The sequence below is a fragment of the Peromyscus leucopus genome, chromosome 10 (assembly GCF_004664715.2).
Source record: "Peromyscus leucopus breed LL Stock chromosome 10, UCI_PerLeu_2.1, whole genome shotgun sequence".
Classification (NCBI taxonomy): Eukaryota; Metazoa; Chordata; class Mammalia; order Rodentia; family Cricetidae; genus Peromyscus; species Peromyscus leucopus.
Genome location: NC_051071.1, coordinates 25,006,477 through 25,025,599, shown reverse-complemented (window position 1 = coordinate 25,025,599; position 19,123 = coordinate 25,006,477). Strand labels below are relative to the sequence as shown.

The following is a 19,123-nucleotide window of genomic DNA, read 5'->3' as shown; positions in this document are numbered from 1 at the left end:
CTGTGTGAATGAGAAGGTCTCTGACTCTTGTGCCTGATCTTGGGACTCTTTTCCCATTGGGTTGCCACTTCCTACTTTGATATGATAATTTTTGCTTCATCTTAATGTATTTTATTTTGTTATTTTTGGTTGTTATCTCTTAGAAGCCTGTTCTTTTCTAATAAGGGACAGAAAGGAAATGGCTCTTGAGGGAAGGAGAAGTGGAGAATACCTGGGAGGAGTAGAGGGAGAGGAAACTATAACCAGGATATATTGTATGAGAAAAGAATATTTTCAACAAAAGAAAAAATGAGAAAAATAGGTTAGGTAGAAAGAAATCTAGATAATACAAAGAACTAAAGGAAAAAAATGCCTAAACATTAAGGAAACAAAAAAATGCAATTAAAAATGGGTCATGTATCTGAACAGAGAATTCTCAAAAGATGAAATGCAAGTGAACATTTGAAACAGTATGTAACAGCCTTAGCCATCAGGGAATTTCACATTAAAACTACCATGGGATTCTTTCTCCCCCAGTCAGAATGGCTGCTCTCAAGACATCAAGTGACAATAAATGCTGGTGAGGCTGTGGGGGAAAGGGAATCCTTCTTACTGTTGGTAGGAGTGGAAGTTGGTGCAGTTACCCTGAAAACCAGTGTAGAGATTTTTTCAGAAAGCTAAAAGTAGAACTACCATATGACCCAGCCATAGCACTCTGGGTACCGACCCAAAGGACTCTAGGGTCTATGACAGAGATGTCTACATATCCATGTTCACTGTAGTGCTACTCACAATAGCCAGGAAATGGAAACAACTTAGCTGTTTATCACTTGATGAATGGATAATAAAAATGTGATAGATGTACACAACAGAATTCTACTCAGCACTAAAGAAAAATGAAATGTGCAGGAAAATGGGTGGAACTGGGAATATTATGTACATGAGTTAAACCAATCCTAGAAAGACAAATGTCTTGTTCTCTTTTATATAGGATTCTAGCTTCCAATTTTTACATTTCCATGCTTAGTTGGAGTAAGGGCCTGTAGAGGCAGGAATCAAGAGAGGAACCCTGAGAAGTGGTGCCAGGAAAGGTCTTGGAAGGGATAGTAAACGCATATGAAAGTTGGGGAGGGCAGTAGGGGAGCAAAGGCTCATATAGGGAGGGGAAGCTAGAGGAAAAGGTAAAGGTTGGGTCAACCAAAATGGGTTAGCAAAAAAGAAAATGGAAACTTACTACTTTATAAATTAAAGATATATTAAGAATACTACATTGTTTCAACTGAGGAATCCTGCATGAGTGGGCAATGCTGCTTCTAGAAATACCAAGTGTGACACATTTCCCTATGAGTTATTGGCCAAGGAGTCCCCAGAAGCTCCCAAAACAATATGGACTATTACCATTGCTCTTGGTTAGCCAAAGGAACTAGATGATAAAACCCATTGCTGAAGACACTATACAGTTAGAATACAGAACACAGAGAAATAAGCTGGAACAGAGTTGGGCACTTCTTCCCTGCTGGTGAGCATTCATAGTGTTAACAGGTATTATTCAGATTGCAGGGGGGGAAAAGGTCATCAGTGACCTTATCCAGTTGTGGACATTGCATCATCTGCTACTGACTTACCAGGTAATACATACCCATTGGTACAATAATGGCAAGACTGTTTTGGGGGTAGCCAATAGCTTTCTGATTGGATTTGAGTCCTTTTTCACTGTGCAGAACACATTGCTAATTCTGTAAAGCTGCTTAAAAAAAGCCTACATCTGGGGACATTTTGCTAAATGGACATGTAGTCAAATTGCCTTCTAAATATGCATGTTTATAGACAAAGATTAGCATGGCTTTCAACCTTGGTCAGAGAAGCTTCTGTTTGCAGTGAGTGTGTTAATGATGAAGCTCAGAACTCATCAAAATGCTAAGAAAGTGACCATTGAGGGCTCAGCCCTAAACAGGACAGCTATACGACCTCCTTCAGGGCCCAGGAAGCATTGGGAAGAGGGGTCATAAGATGGGGAGGAGGCGGATGACGCCTAGGAGCACTCTGAAATGCTGACTTATGGATGTGCCATGGTTACTGGGATCATGAACACACAGCAGCCATGACTACTGCACAAGGTTCCAAGGAAACGGTGTCTTCCAGACACAACCGGACTGATGCTCATGGGAACTCACAGAAACGATGACAGCATGCACAGGATCTACACAGGCTCAAGGCAGATTGGTGTCCCAATGCTGAGAGGGGATGTCGACATTCTTCCATCCCTAACCAAGAGGCTGTCTCCAATTGACAACCACTTGCAAAGGAAAAATCAGTTTTCTCCAATGGAGTGTCATTGGTATATAAGCCACACTTAGGGGTAGGCCTTATTCCCAGCAATAGATGGCCAAAACAGATAAACTCTGGTATTTTTATATATTTTGTCACCTTTGGGCATTTTTAAAAATCTCACTGATCTTTTGTGTGTGTGTGTGTGTGTGTGTGTGTGTGTGTGTGTGTGTGTGTATTATGGTTTTCAATTTTGTGGGTTTGTGTGTGCTTCTTGTGCTTTTTTGCTGTTTATTTTGTTCTGGTTTGTTTTTATGTGCATGTTTGTCTTCTAAAGAGAAAGAGAAAGAAGGTGTGGAGTTGGATGGGTCAGGGGTAGTGAGGTGGGGAGGCTTTGGGAGGAAACGGGCAAGGGGGAAATCCCAATCAGAATATATTGTATAAAATTTTAGTTAAAAAAGACTCTCTGTTTCTGTCTCTGTCTCTGTCTCTGTCTCTCTCTCTCTCAAACACACACACACACACACACACACACACACACACACACACACACACACACACACGATGTAAAAGCAGAAGGAGAACCAGTAGTGAAAGGTGGATAAGAGAGGGTAATATGGGATTAATATGATCAAATGCATTGAGTACATGTAGAAATTGTCAAAAAATTAAATGAATAAAAACTATTCAACACAAGAAAAGGAACGCATAACTGTCAATGTTACCAGATCAGTGCAATTTGAACATGTTTGACTCCTAACAGGCATTATGTAATTTTTCGGGGCCTCATTGTTCTTGAGGGAAAAGACTGTTTCTATACTAATAATTACCGAATTTCTACCCCATTGAAAAGCACAAATGACTGGACTAAACTGATCGTAAGATTGTTAAATTTATGCCTAGGTGAATAAATAGCATTCATTTTAGTGATATGACCCAGATATCCCGAAATGACCAAAAAGGCTGCTTGTGTCCCTGCAGACTTCTCTTTCCATGTGAAGTTAATTTTCAGTGCAAGCCCTCTCTGACAGGGAACTCCTCTGCTCACAAAGAGATGGAAGGATAGGGATTGTAACAGTAGAGAGTCTGCCTGACTGACTACAAAGTGCATAGTCACAGGATGCCCTGAATCTATGGTAAGGATCTGATGGATGCATGTGCCACTCATCTGATGCCTCATTTCTCAGAGGGCACTAACAACTACCTGCAACATGCCAATCATTACAGGTGGCTCAGACAGGATGCCCCGCAGACATCAGCCCCTTTCCTTGGGAGCCCTAAGACTGGCATGCAGACAGGTGTAGCAGGCACATTCGGCTAGGGTAGCATCAATCAAGACTGCCCAGCTTTCATGGGAGGACACCACTCATGGACGGCCCCAGGGACCGACACAAATGTAGGCAAAGATGGAACCAGTTGCTGACACTCCCAGGCATTTCCCCAGTGGGATTCTCGTACCTGCAGCTGACTTTTTCAGGAGACATTCCTGGCTGTGGACAGGAACCTTCGGATCTCCACTCTGTCTTGTCCCAAAACACACATTGCATCCACTGGAAATGCACGGTATAGTTTACTGTCCCAGCAAGGTACTTGTTTGGAGGCCTCCTGTCATAATCAGCATCCAATAGGGATAAATACCCCACACTGGCTCCTAGAAAAGAGGGGAAAACATATCAATTAAACATACGAACTTTGCAAGGGACATGCTCCATTCCAAATGCAGGTGGAAGGGCCACTGGGGATGGAGGGACAAAGGGGGAAGGACTGAAAGGTGTCTCAGATTCTGGCCATCCCCTGCTTTGGAATTTATAGTGAATCAAACATAGCAAGACCTTCATTTGTGAGTGAAAGAGTGCCTGGGAGGAAAATAGTGTTTCCAGTGCCTCCATCTTCCAAGTCCTTCCTGGCATCCTGAACAGAGGGATCATCCCACCCTGGAAGGGATGGAGATAGTTCAGCTCCTCCTTAGCTACCTTTCAAACCACTTCTGCTTCCTCTCAGACCACCAGCCACTCTGTCAAACACTATGCTTCTGGGTCTGCATGGTTCTGTGGACAAGACACAGACCACGTGGGTTTGGCTAAAACCCTAATCATCTCCAGATACGTTTCATGTTAAAAAGTAAAAGTATTTAACTCTCCATTTATTTAAAGTTTTCTCCTGAGATTTTTTTTTTAAATAACTGGTTTGGGGCAATTAAATATTAGTTGTCTGTAAAACTATGGAACTGATAGGGAGATGACAAGTGGGTAAGAGTGCTTGCTGTGCAAGCTTAAGGACATGAGTTCAAGTCCCCAGAACCCACAGGAAAGATCCGATGGAGTCACACATTTCCTTGCAACCTAGTGCTGTGGGGATTGCAGACAAAATGATGTCTGGGGCTTACTGGCTACTAGTCTTGTCCCAGGTTCATGGAGAAACTTTGTCTCAAGGGAATGAGGTGGAGAGTGATGGAACAGGACACTTGACATCTTTCTCTGGCTTTGCACACACACAGAGATTTGCACACTTGCCCACACATAGGGGCACAAACCACATATATCATACATTTATACCACACTCTCTCACACACAATAACTGAATGAGTAAATGAATGAAATTGTACCATTCTTCATATTATATGCAATAATAAATAATTGGTCAGAGATCTAAAATGCTAAAGCACTGACATGATACCAGTGCTAAAAGACATGTAAGTGATTTCTCTTAAAACTCAGATATAAGGAATTGATTTCTAACAATAGCCTCAAATCTAAGAAACCTCGCTTTGCAATATATGACAGCAACTACAGAAACCCACAGCTGGTCAAAATGCAGTGTACAAGGGACGGTGGAGAGTCCAGTCCCAATCAATACAGCTATAACACAGCCTGCACATACCCTCAAGGGACATTGCAGAAGAATGGGTGGAAAGACTGTAAGAGCCAGAGGACCAGGGAATCCACTGTGAGATTGTGCCTCGTAGAAATGTTAGGGAAGCAGGCTGGAGAGATGGCTCAGAGGTTAAGAGCACTGGCTGTTCTTCCAGTGGACATGAGTTCATTTCCCAGCACCCACGTGACAGTTCACAGCTGTCTGTAACTCCAAGATCTGATACCCTCACACAGACATACACGCAGGCAAAACACCAATCAATGCACATAAAATAAAAAGAAATGTTAGGGAAGCTTCACCCATGATACTTCAACAGCATGATTGTCTAAACTAGATCCAAAGAAGGACAACACCAATAGAGCCTGCTATATGGAAAGGGGAAGTCTCACAGGTCCCACGCTTAGACAAAGAACTATAGGCAACTAATGAATGATGAGAGTGAGAGAATTGGTCTTCCCCAGGGAGGAGCCACCTAACTGATTATCCAATACCCAAAGCAATTAGCCTTGAAAATTATATATACGTATTTCACCAAAAGGACTGAGCAAGTTGTACTTATATATTTAGGCATGCAGGCATGTGTGCATGCATGTATGTGTGTGTAGCAGTAACAAAGTAAATAAAGCCATGGTTTGAAGAGATAACAAGGAGGAGCATGGGGTAGATTGAAGAGAGGAAAAAGAAGGGGAGATATGATATAATTTTAATGAAAACAAGGCTGATATATTTCACTACTAAAATGTTTTTAGCTGTGTGTGGTGGTACAGACTTGAATGTTGATACAACAAAGAAAGAAAAACACTGCTGCCGTGCACAGACAAGCCACAGCAAGTCCTTAGCACATAAAGAGAACAGAGATTTCAAAGGCTTAGCGCCCACTGACCTTTCCGTGGGACAGCAGGTACATAAATGTGTACAGTCTGCTCATCCCAGGAGTAGACCTGCTTCACAAGAAAATCAGAAGGCGTGGCTTTCTTGGAGAACCTGGGGGCAAAGAAGAAGTAGTGAGATGCAGCTTTTCTTGTCCGGGTAGACTTTACTTATGCACTGTGTGACAATCGTACTTTTCCCTAGAAAGGGATAGCTGGAGACAGTTAGGGCTACAGAGAAGCAATGTGTTTCACCCCTGGTACACTTATCCCCGTAAATCCACCCCCCACATACACACACCTGCTGTGGATATCACTCTATATAAATAAAACACTGATGGCCAGTGACCAGGCAGGAAGTATAGGCGGGACAAGGAGAGAGGAGAATTGGGGAAACAGGAAGAAGGAGGGAGAGACACTGCAGCCACCACCAGGACAAGTAGCATGTAAAGACGCCGGTAAGCCACCAGCCACATGGCAAGGTATAGATTTATAAAAATGGGTTAATTTAAGATAAAAGAACAGTTAACAAGAAGCCTGCCATGGCCATACAGTTTATAAGTGATATAAGCGTCTGAGTGATTATTTTATAAGTGGATTGTGGGACTGCGGGGCTTGGGGAACCTGGAGAGAAGCCCTCCAACAACACACACCTAACACTTTATCCCTTGTATCTGTAAAGAACAAACCAAAACCAAACCCAAACACAACCTACTTCATGAAAAAGCAAGAATAATAACAAGCTCTATTTGTGGGATGAAAACAAACCCCTGGCTGCGTGCTGAGGAACAGGGCACCAGTGTAAGCTTATCTGCATAACGCCTCATCCCGCTGTCAGAAAGTGGGGAATTGGTAGGGAGACAACAGAGGCTCAAACTATTCAGGTAAAGAAAATTCTAAGCACTTCCCTTTTGTATGTGACTTTGAAGAATTAAGTGTAAAAAAATCCAGATTTTTTAAACAAATGGAAACCTTTAGACATCTGATGCTCAGCTCACTGGGCAGATAGAGTCAAGCCAGTGAACTGAGACAGCTGTGTGTGGAGCCTATCTGCCCAGCAGAGGCATGACACTGACCTTGCCTCCTGGGTCCCCTTCAGTCAGTCGAGGGACTCACCTGGTTAAGCAGGTACAGTGGAACAGCCAACATCTGCCCAAACACGTGGAGACTCCCAGGACAGAAAGACCCAGAGCTGCATCTCCCAGAAGGCACTGCCCCTCCCCGCTTCCACTCAGACACTACAGTGGCTGCGAGTAGTGTTTTTAGCCTGAGAATCCAAAGACTCCAACAGCCTTTCCACATAGTCTAGCCGCTATCTGAGACCAATCTAATCTCACCTACTCAACATCACTGAGAAAGAGAATTCAGTTATCAAGTCTCTATGGAAATGTAAAATTGAATACATTTTCCCCTGGAGGAAAAAGAGAGAAAAGAAGCAAATAAGGGAGGGAACTGTGGTGTTATCAGACTTCTAAATGGTGTCCTATATAGTATGACTGAAAGTCGGCTGTTTCTCATTCTAGTTAACAGGCAGGAATCTAACTTTGGAAAAAGTAGGGAGGCTCATTTTCTAAACAGATATACATGCATGTAGGCATATGTGGAATTTCTTTAGACGCTGACCCTCATTATTCCTTTAAAACTAATTCACCCATTTGTTCACAAAAAACCCTTAAGGACACTCCACCATGTTGTGATCTCATTGGCACTGCGGCTGCCACCTTCACACACCTTACTAACAGCATGACGGGGAAGGCTCTTGTAACAGGCTTGGAGAATTCGATGCGGATCTGTAAGGTTTCCTGGGGGTTTTCAGAGAGCCCAGAGAACCGGTGGAGATTCACCTCATCTCGAAGCAATGCAAACATGGTTGGATTTCTCTTGTGCTGTCCATCGGAAAGAGAGCCAGTCAGGCAGTTTGTCTTGGGGAAAGTGAACACATTAGAAAGCAGCCAGCCTGGCCTAAATGAAGCTGCCATTACCAGGTGATCTTCCTCCCCAAACTCCACAGTCACAGGCATCGCGAGTCGTCCTCTGAGAATAGGTCTTCTGCTCTGGCAGCTGTAGAGCCCAGGGCTCACCACACCACCCACCTTGGGGAACAAAGACAATGAAGGCAACAGGTGACTCAGAGGAGGAAAGCAGACAGGCACAGAGGCGCACGCCTTTGATCCCAGCATTCCCTGGAGGCAGAGGCTGATGGATCTCTGTGAGTTCAAGACTAGCCTGGTCCCCATAGTGAGTTCTGGGATGGCTGGGCTGTGTACAGAGACCCTGCCTCAATAAACAAATGAACAAACAAACAAAACAAAAACAAAGAGAGGCAAAGAAAAGTGGGAAGTAATTGGAGTCATACTGTTTTTCCAGTTCTGATCAAGCAAAACGAGTTTAATGAGGTAGGTTGACAGGATTTATATGGATGGGGGTAGTTAATGTTCCTTGTATGTTTTCCTTGCCAAAATGATAACTTTTTAAGTTCAAATAAATGCTAGGAGCTCTTATAAAAAGAGGTGTCTGGGATGGGTGGTGATGTCACAAGCCTTTAGTCCCAGCACTCAGAAGGCAGAGACAGGTGGGTCTCTGTGACTCCAACGGCTACATAGTGAGACCCTGTCTTGTTTTTTTAAAAAAGAAGGAGAAGGAGGGCAAAGAGAATAAGGAAGAGGAGATGAAGAAGGAGGAGGAGGAAGAAGAGGAAGAGGAGGTGCTCCATTGAGCTGAGCTGGGTGGGAAGGCAGAGGATGTAATGGTCATTGTACACACTACTTCCTGACCCACACACCCAGGAGAACTTGTGGGTTCTGAAAGTAGATGCTCACACCAAAGTGCAAAGATCTTGGAGGTCCTTTTGACTTCCACACCCCTAACCAGGGACAGACCACATGCACCTCTCTGTTGGCATGGAAGCAGAGAATACCTGGGACTCTTCAGAAGCCCCTCCTCGTGTTTTGTTCTGATTGAACTCTATGTCGATTTCAGGAGCAATGAAACCTGCCTGAGGCATGACCATTCCACCACGTGTTCCATGCTATACTCCCTGACACAGATTATAAAGCCCCACAGTAAATGCTGCATGGATCCATCTATCAGACACCAAGGACCCTAGTTCTGCTAAGATTTTTCTGGAGACATTTATAAAGACAAAAGACCAAGAATAAAAACAGAAATTCCAACACTTGAACAGGCCATGATCTCTGGGAGTCTGACTTCAGAGACCGGGGACATCTTGGGCAAACGACCAGAGTTTAACTCCTAATGAACTGTGGCACCTTAGCCCAAATGGCAGGCTCGTGCTGGAAGTTGTACTAATTAACAAAACTGTGAAAAGCCCGCCCACCTACCCAGAAATGGACCCCATATAAACAGCACCAGAGGTAAGGCTAAGCACTCCCTCCTCAGACTTGCCCAGAGTGCCTTCTGGGATATTATCTAGTAACTCTTCTCTGTCTGTCTACCTTGTCTCTGGAAGATACGTTTCCCACCTTCTTGTCACCAGCCTTCTGCAGGCCTCCTCAGACACAGCAAAGTGGCTTCTCTTTGGAAACAGGGACAATGGGCAAGCATGCCAACCTACTCTCCTTCTTTTCATGGAAGTCGAGTTACTGAAAACTTGAAACCGCCATTTGCAGTGGCAGAGGCCGTGTGCTGTACCTGTCCAGGAGCTCGTCCCCCTGGATAAGGGCTGCTTTTGAAGAACATGAGCTGGCTGATGTAGCACGGGCTTGGTGATTCCTCTTGAGCAGGACTGTGCCTGGCCAGGCCACCAGGGAAATGGACCGAGATGAAGCCCAGGTTCTGGATAGAACTCTGAAAGCTGTGATGGAGAAGGGTCCAGAACGCCATCTGCCCAGTGCTTATGTGCAGCTGATGCTGGTGGCTCAGGGAGAGACAGGCCTGCAAACACAGGATGGTGAGGGGGATGCTCGCAAGATGATGTGCAAATAGATACAAAACACAGTAATACTGAAAGCACAAACGGCTTTTTTCCGGTTTGGGTGCATCTCACTGATGTTTTATTGATTTTTTAAAAATTGCTATGCTTCTTGGTGCTTCCTAGTTCCTAAGAAGAGTCTTGATAGTATGGTTGCTTTTCAAAGCCTTTAGGTCAGTTGGTATGTGCACAAGCCTAAGCTTTAGTGCAGGTTCAGATGGAAGACATTTTCATATGTGCATGAGGATAGTAATGACAAGCTGCCAGATTCAAAGATTGTATTATTTGCTCTATAATTTCCACAGTATTTTGATAGCTATTAGTTAAATAAACCATGAAGCTTGGGAGGAAGGGAAGGCAGAGGGAAAGGAGAGAAAAACATCTCCTGCTAGCTCACTGCTTCCTCAGAACTTTGGCCATTTCAGAGGATTTAAATAAAAGATTTGAGACAACTTCTCAAAGCCACTGCATCATAAATAAATGAAATAGACATCTATCGTTTCTCTTATGAGTCATAGATCAGCAGGGCCACTTTCAAACTCATGTATGCAAGCAATCTTTTGGGTGACTTCATGCCATTCTGCAGAAAACAAAGTATGTCCCCAAATCCCAAATGATAAATCTGTCAGAACACTGGATACACAACAGTGCTGCCATAAAACACTTAACATTCCAGACGAACATTTCTAAACGATGAGCTGCCACCCGGAACCATAGCTCAGCTCTTCAGGAGCTCACTCTAATTTTCACTGGGAAAAGAGGTATAAATTCGGGCTAACATGTGATAAGGGAGCAGCTGTTTGTTTTGTTTGTTTGTTCGTTTGTTTGGGATGTGTGTGTGTGTGTGTGTGTGTGTGTGTGTGTGTGTGTGTGTGTCTATGTCTGTGTATCTGGTGGGGATGGTATCAAGGGTCTTGCACATGCCAAGCAGGCATTCTACCGATGAGCGGCACTCAGGCCTGTGGCTGCATTCCTGTGGGTGGACAGAACATCTTACTAGTAACGTGTCAGAGATGATCTTCATGCCTTCTTCTTGCAGGTACTCTTCATTCCTTGTGCCTTCTTTGGAAGCTTCCCAGACTCCAGAGATGAGAAGGATAAGTTCAACTCCTAGGTTTTTGTTGACCAGCAACTTCTCAGAGAACTGACCTTGAGCAAGGGACATCTGGGCATATTTGAGGATGTGCATGCCACTCATCAAGCTCAACTGCATGGGAAGAGGAGATGGGGTCAGATGTTCCCTGGCAAGTGGTGTGGAGACTCTTGCTTTTTTCCCTATTAATAGGGATTGGAATGACTCAACATGTGCTTAGCTTTTAATATAGGAGCTGGGGACATAAACTCGGGTTTCATAACTGTGCAGGAAGCACTTTACTGGCTGAGACATCTCCTCAGCCCCTGGAAAAGCATTTAAATTGATTACAGAGCTGACATCAAAACAGGGTTTAAGATTTAAAGAACTGTTACCCAGCAAAACATGTAAGGTGCTTTATGTCCAATATTTGCACTGCACAATTGCTAAACAAACAAAAATATCAAGAATGGTTACTTCAGACATGGCAGTCTTGTTCAGCTTCATTTCTGAGAGATGCACAAAAGGACTGTGGGTAGGCTTGGGTTGATCTCTACCATGTTCAACCTCCTAGCCTTCTGAGGAGTCTTGTCTGAGCAAAAACTCCATAGCCCAGGTCCTGGAGTCCAGGTGAGGCCACATGTGCAGCAGTCATAAGGAAAATGTGTGGGGTGAGGCTTGTCAATTCCAGGGTAACATCACTGATATGTGGCATACCTTATCTGTGTTCTTCTTCCCTCAACTGGGGAGCCATCGAGTGGAGATGTCAGATACACGAGAATAAGGGACGGGGAGGTTGGGTCTCCATGAGAGGGTCATTCACAAAACACCTCTGTGTTCAGTTACTGGGACACCAGGGCTTTTTGTTATATCAGCTGACATTACCACAGCTCATCCCAGGAGAATTAGAGTTAGAAGACAGAAGTGCCCCAAATCCCAAGTGCTATGTTATATGGAGTCAAATAAACTCTGTTATCAGTTCTCTGGGGTTTTCATGGAGATTATAGCATTTGAAACCAGCTTTGGTGAGAAACTAATATTTTTCAAAGGAGAAGAACTAAGCTGTTCCAGGTTAAGAGAAAACTTACTACTTCAGGAACAAGAGAAACATCTAGAGTGACAGAACACTGAAGAGATGGTGTGCAAGGGGAGGCACAGAGATAAGGAGCTGGTCTAGGTGAGGTCTTTGTGTGCTGTGTGGAGAACCAAAACATTATCTGTAATGTAGGGAGCCATCAGTCATACTGAGTAGCAGGTGACATGACCAGATGTGTTTTATGAAGGCAGATCTGTAAGAGAAGAGAGTATGTGGTCAAGGGAAGTCCAGCCTTCTGACTCAGCCTTGGCATGATTGGTGATCAGAAATGAAGATGAAGAAGAGACTGAGGAGGAAGAATGGGAAACAGGTGACAGGGTCACAGTGTCTCTCACTCGTCTACTCTGTCTCTCGGTCATCATGGCACTCACACTCCAGTGAGGAAAAGAAGAGGAATAAGGAAACACACAAGACAGCTGCTAAGTACAAAGCCAGCAAAGGAGAGACCCTGCAATAAGAAGGGAGGGTGCCAGGCGACATCTGTGGGGAAGACACACTTAAGCTGAGTGTCTAAGGACCGTCTTCAGCTCTCTGCTGAGCCAAAGGCAGGACACGATAGGACAACTACCCTAGTTATGGACCAAAATAGACCAAGAGTGTGGTGGGTTGAAGGGCCCAGGTGAAGAAAGTGTAGGTCAGAAGGAGCCAAAGCATGCAGGCTATGGGGAGATGTTTGCATTCCTGAATGTGAACACAAAGCTGTAGACTGGTCTTAAGAGAGCGGAGGTGACTACCTGATGTAGGCTTTTCCACAAGGATGCTCTGACTGCTGCTTGTGGCCAATGTTATCAAGGTGGCAGAGAGGAAGCAGAGAGAGCAATGAGAGAGATACCCAGCCTGGATGAAAGATGGTCAGCTTGGAGGTTAGTGGGGAGCAGTAGAGATGGAAAAGGCAGGGAGATTCTGGCTACATCTTTTTAAAAGAACAACCGACTCCTTCAGTTATACTTGGTGGATGCCAAGATCAAAAGATGCTCAGGTGACCTTGGGTGTTTCAACTTGACTCTGGGTAGCAGTGCTGTCCCGTCTTGAGCCACAGGAGGCAGGAAGAAACTGGAGTGCCTCTGAACTTGGAAACGTGAGGCTGATTTGCAGCACGTGAGAGAGGGCTGGGCTGAGGATGTAAAGTGCACAGTCTGATAGAATCACACCGATTTGAGACTAACAGCCTAGAAGAGGTCACCAGGAGAGAACATTGGAGAAGTCCAAGGGACTCCCTGCTGAAACCCTGACCATGTCCACATGACAGGGAGGAGGCCGCTGGAGAGCCAGGGCTGGCAACCAAAAACTGAGTCATGGGGCCATGAAATGAGGACTCCCCCACCCCCGGTATGTCCTATGAAGGACAAGAGAGGCTAAGAAGAGCTGTCTAATAGAATTGAAAGTGTGGGGAAGCTTTCAGCTTCAGCACTAAGAATATGCAAAGCCATGGCAACAGGTAAAGCTGCAGGACAGACAGCCGGCATTGCCACAGCAAACCCAGGCACCACCTCAATGCTCTACTGCAAAGAGGTGCTAGAAGCAAGAGCTGCTGGAAGGTGCTGGATGCAACCAAATGGATCCTTAAAGAAATAAGTGGGAGTCGTGACACACCTTGGGATCATCTAGAAGAGGGGAAAAAAGAAGTAGGAGCTCATGGACAGCTTAAGGAGACAAACCCTGGAGAACAGTATGACGGAGATGGAACTAGCAGCACCAGCCATTTAGGTTGGACCTGTCTCAATCCCCGGGATATCAGTCACACAGGCTGGACTGGGGCTGTACAGGGTGGTGGTGGGTAGGTTCGTGGGCACAGATGGAGGGAGGATGCTTGCTGGGAGCCAGGAATTTTCTTTCCTAGTGACAGGGTGTGAAGACGGATGTAACTGCAGTAAGATTTGCTGAGTGGTGGCAACGAGGGACTCCCAAGAGTTCTTTTGTCATCTCTCAAAGAACCACATAATGAGTGAAGACACCTATTGAATGACTCTGGGGAATGGTACAGATTTGAGAAAACAAGCAGGTGTGACCATGGGAGAATCCAGTACCACATATTAGCAATGAAGAGCAATCTGCCCACCAAAGTGATTCAGACAGCAGCGGGCACTTGTTGTTACCCCTTTATATTTCTATTTCTACATGAAGAAAAGGTCCTCAGGCATGGCTTGAGGGGGGACAATGCTGTTCAGAGGGACATCTAGGAGAAAGTTATGTCTCTAACCTCAATGTCAAAATACAATTCCAAGTTCTATATTTATCAAGTTTCGATCATGGCCTTTATAATTATGCAAAATCCAGGAAAATCCAGAGAAAGAAATAGCACTTACCTTATTAGGGAAGCTTATGAGGTCTCTCAATATATGAAGAGAATCCACCATCACTTCCTAAACAGTAGAAACAATCCAGGAGAGAGAGAGAGAGAGAGAGAGAGAGAGAGAGAGAGAGAGAGAGAGAGAGAGAGAGAGAGAGAGATTATTAGTTCAAATGCAGCTTGCTTATGAAGAAATGTATTGTGTTTTTCTGTGAAGAGGTTTCCTAGGGGCCAGCCCTTTTGTAGCAAGATCATGACCTTGGTCTCAAAGCTTCCTTCCAGTCCAGCATGACTCTGATGTGTCTCTGGCCAGCTTCACCAGGCCCTGGTAGGAATCTGACACAATAGAAGCTGAAATATGGGGACAGAACTAAATGGAGCTATGAAGAAGGGGCAGAAAAATGTCAGAGGAAGGAAAATGATTAGGTCTAGTAGAGTATCTTGTAGTTCTAATGAAACATGAATGTTCACTAGTGACCATTACAAAGCAGAGTTGCAGAAAAGCCAGAGGGGCAATAATCTTTGAGTCATGGTCATTTATTAAGAAACTACACTTGGGGCAGAAAAAGATGGTTCAGTGGTTAAATGTACTGGCTGCTTTTCTAGAGGACCTAGGTTCAATCCCCAGCACCCATATAGTGGTGACTCACAGTCATGTAACTCCAGTTCCAAAGGATCCAGTGGTCACTTCTGGCCTCCATGAACAACAGGTACACAGATATGCACATAGGCAAAATAACCATACACATGAAATAAATCTTTAAAAACTTAAAAACATTGATTACAAAAAAAATTGCATTCAATTTTGACTTTATCCCTTGGCTTATGGTTGTTAACAGAATAAAAACAAATCAGATTTATGCAATGTTTTTATTCATAGAAACATTAGGAGAATTATCCATAATGACAATCAATGTGTTTCACTTTCTCCAATATAAAGCAGAAACATTCACAGGAGCCTATCAGCCTATATACCTGGTCTCCTTTCCTGCCTGGATTTAGGAGCAGGAGCCCTTGCTAAGAAGCCAGCTTTCAGAGGACTGCTGCTGTCCAGGTTTATAGACACTGCCCTGCCCTTCTCAGGGCCATACCTGGTCTGTAACAGGTACTTTGCATGCAGAAGAAATCAATACATCCTGTATCTGTGACCATAGACCACACGAAGAAGTGTTTGTGCTCCTCACATACAAACGGCTCAGGATGGCGGTGGTCATGGTGACGTAGTTCCTTACTTCTGTGTAACTCCCCAGCAGCTGGAGAGAAGACAGGTTTTCCAGGGTGGAGTTGTATCTAAAGGAAACACAGAACTGTGGTAATGGTGTGACGACATCGTAAAACTTTACTCTGCTGAAGGGGGAATGGAGTTTGTTCTTGAATGGGTCTGAACCGAAAGAGAATGACATGAAGGGGAGGTGGTCTGTATGGGGGAAACTAGAAACACAATTAGACATGTTACCAGAATCCTAATAACACGTCACCTTTGAATAAAACTGAAAAAAGCACAAGGTGTCAAACAGATACTGATATACAAGCATCATGACAAAGGAAGGAATGTGGCCCAGAGCAGAAGGCACAGTGGCTAGAGCTGCCTGAAGTAGTGCAGGCAGCCTAACCATTAAGAGTTCGTGTGTGCAGACCCAAATTAGAGGGGACATGTACATCATATTTGCGGCTATGTGTAAAATTGCAAGCTTATGACTTCAGATTTTGATAATTGGGCATTATACTTATTTATGAATGGAGTGATAAGCTTATTTGCACCTGGAAAGGCAACATCATGTCTTAGACAGAGCTCTGTGCATGTGGCCAATGCCTTTTCCAGTCCTTGCTCTACACTGCCTTTGTTGTATGACTGCAAGACACCATTTACTTGAATAACTCAGCCTGAATCTCCAAAGATAAAACAAACACCTACTGAATAAAAAATCCTTGGTGAGCAATCACATACTAAGCAACAGAACATGTTGACTTAGGAAGACCGTAGGAAGCCAGGTGAAAGAGAAAAACACACAAATGAGATGAAATAGCATACATTGCACAATTAGGGGAAGTATGTTTCCTAGATTTAGTCTCCTACAGTCAAAAAATGTACAAACAAAACACCAAGTAAACAAAAGCAGCCCCAGTAAGCCTTAGAAAATGGGGCCCACACCCAGAGAGGCAGAATATATTATACAATGAATGAAATCTTATGAAACTGTCAAATAAACTGTACTGTCTGACCCAAACCCAGGAAAAATAATAGACAATATTCCTGTGAGAGGACCCAAATGATGGACTGATCAAAGACATCAAAGTAGAAATATGTTCAAAGAACTAAAGAAAACTAATATTGAAGATTAAATAGAGGTATTATAGTGACTAATCAAATACAGATTAGCAATAAAGAAAAGCAATGAATTTTCTATAAAAATCACATGGAATTTCTGGAGCTACCTGTACAATAACAATAATGAAAATTCTCTGCATAGTTCAAAAAGCAAATTTGAGAAAAGCAGCTGAGAATTTGGGGACTGAACATTAGAGATAATGAACAACAGGCAAAAAAAAAATAGGAAGAAAACAAACATAGACTTGTAAAAATGTTGGATAGCAAGTTCGCAAATTATATTTTTTCTTTCTTTTCTGAACAACAAATCCATTGCGTAAGGTAATGTCTATAAAATGTTATGGTTGAATCTATAACAGGTAGGCATCAATTCAGACAGATACCTTAAGGCACCTAGAACGGTTATACTTCTATCAGGCTAAAAATAAAAGAAGTGGGGAGCAAGTTTTAATGATCCAGAGAGAGATTTCCCAATCACAAAATGGTCCAACCCACCAGAAAGGTAAAGGTTATAAATATATAATTGGCCAAAGTGTGAAGAACAAGGGAATGAGTGCTCATCCCTCATCTGTGTTAACCACATCATCACCAAGGCTTAGGAAACACGGTGGAGGAGGAGACAGAAAGAATGTAGGAGCTGGGGATGGGGAGGAGTGCTGTGCAATGCTCTCTTCTGGACGTGACATGGCTGTCACAATCATGGACTCATAGCAGCTGTAGTCACCTGTACAAGACCTACGCAAGATCAAGCCAGGCAAACCCCAGCATAGATGGGGTAGATGATCTCAGCTCTACCCCTTGCTGTTGGCAGTGGATAGTTGCTGGGGAGGCAGAATTATTCTTTTTTGAGGATGTGACCACTCGTGGGATTCCCTTGCTCCAATGATTAGCCCCACCCCCACGGGTAGCACTAACTATACTTGGTGGGTTTTTAAAAAAGAAAGATATGAAGTAGGGGGGCATATTGTGGCATATGGAATGAATTGGAGGGGGAAATTGGGTCATCGATGATCATATTTTATCATATCAATATGAAATCCTCAAAAACAAAAAAAAAAAAAACTTAAAAACCTAATGCGCAAATGTTCACAATGCATTGTTAAACAGAGACTACATTATCACCCTATAATGTGCTCACAGTTGTCCAAATACTTAACACTGTGTAACTCTACAAAGTTATGAATACACAGGGAATCTAACAAGAAAAAAGTAAAACTGATGGTGCTGGAGGGAAAGGAAGGCCTTCAAAGGTAATAATGCTATCAGTAGATCAGGTAATAATGCTATCAGGAGATCAACAAGGTCTATAAGACTCAAGATAAATATGATCAAACACATTACGTATGAACATAAGAAAGAACAAGTAAATTTATCTATTATTTATTTTATGCGTATGAGTATTTTGCCTGCGTGTGTGTCTGTGTACCATGTGCATGCCTGGTGCCTTTCGAGGTCAGAAGAGGGCATTAGATCACCTGTAACTGCAGTTATAGATGGTTGTGAGCCAACATGTGGGGGCTGGAAATAAAACCCCAGTCCTTTGCCAGAGCTAAAAGAACTCTTAACCACTGAGCCATCTTTCCAGCCCCTGAAGAATAAATTTTTTAAATAGTCACAAAATAATTTTGAGACCAGAGAGATGGCTCAGCAGGTAAAGATACTATCTAGGCAAGCCTGACAACCTGAGTTTGATCCTCTGAACCTAGACTGAGGTGGAAAGAACAGTTTCTACACAGTTGTCCTCTGGCCTGAAGATACTTGCCATGGCATGGAGTGAGAGTCAAGAAATGCAGGAGTCCAGTCAAAGAGAGGGAAGAGGGATTATATGAGCAAGGGGGGTCAAGATCCTGATGGTGAAATCTACAGAGACAACTGAACCAAGCTCATAGGAACTCATGGACTTTAGACTGACAGCTGTGGAACCTGCCCGGGACCAACTAGGCTCTCTGCATACGGGAGACAGTTGTGTAGCTTGGTCTGTTTGAGGGACCTCTGGCAGTAGGATCAGGATCTATCCCTGGTGCATGAGCTGGCTTTTTGAAGACTATTACCTATGGTGGGACACCTTGCACAGCCTTCATGCAGTGGGGAGGGGTTTGTGCCAGGCTTTGCTGACTTCCCATGGGAGGCCTTACCCTTTTGGAGGAGGGGGTGAGGGGTGGGGCAGAATGAGGAAGATGGGGGACCGGGAGGAGGGATGAGAGGTGGATATGTAGTGGCTATGTAAAATGAATTAAAAAAAATTCTTAAAAAAAGACTTCTATCTAATTAAAAAACACATGGACTAAAAACAACAAAAAGAAATACACCTTACTGTTTATGGTCTGTCCCAGTTTTCTTTCTGCTGCTATGATAAAGCAAAAACAACTTGGGGAGGAAAGGGTTTATTTCATCTGACAACTTCCATGTCACAGT

The 19,123-nt window shown here is 43.7% G+C and overlaps 1 protein-coding gene across 1 annotated transcript in view; it reads right to left on the bottom strand.

The window, feature by feature from the left end:
* Pkd1l1 (polycystin 1 like 1, transient receptor potential channel interacting) overlaps nucleotides 1-19,123 on the bottom strand; it is a 121,580-nt gene that overhangs the window by 46,646 nt on the left and 55,811 nt on the right. Inside the window, exons 22-29 of the mRNA XM_037208839.1 lie at nucleotides 15,471-15,669; nucleotides 14,396-14,452; nucleotides 10,919-11,128; nucleotides 9,642-9,884; nucleotides 7,973-8,083; nucleotides 7,722-7,876; nucleotides 6,005-6,105; nucleotides 3,706-3,898 (exon numbers count right to left, since the gene is read on the bottom strand). Of these exons, the coding sequence (XP_037064734.1) occupies nucleotides 3,706-3,898; nucleotides 6,005-6,105; nucleotides 7,722-7,876; nucleotides 7,973-8,083; nucleotides 9,642-9,884; nucleotides 10,919-11,128; nucleotides 14,396-14,452; nucleotides 15,471-15,669 (1,269 nt within the window). The remainder of the gene's footprint in view (nucleotides 1-3,705; nucleotides 3,899-6,004; nucleotides 6,106-7,721; nucleotides 7,877-7,972; nucleotides 8,084-9,641; nucleotides 9,885-10,918; nucleotides 11,129-14,395; nucleotides 14,453-15,470; nucleotides 15,670-19,123) is intronic.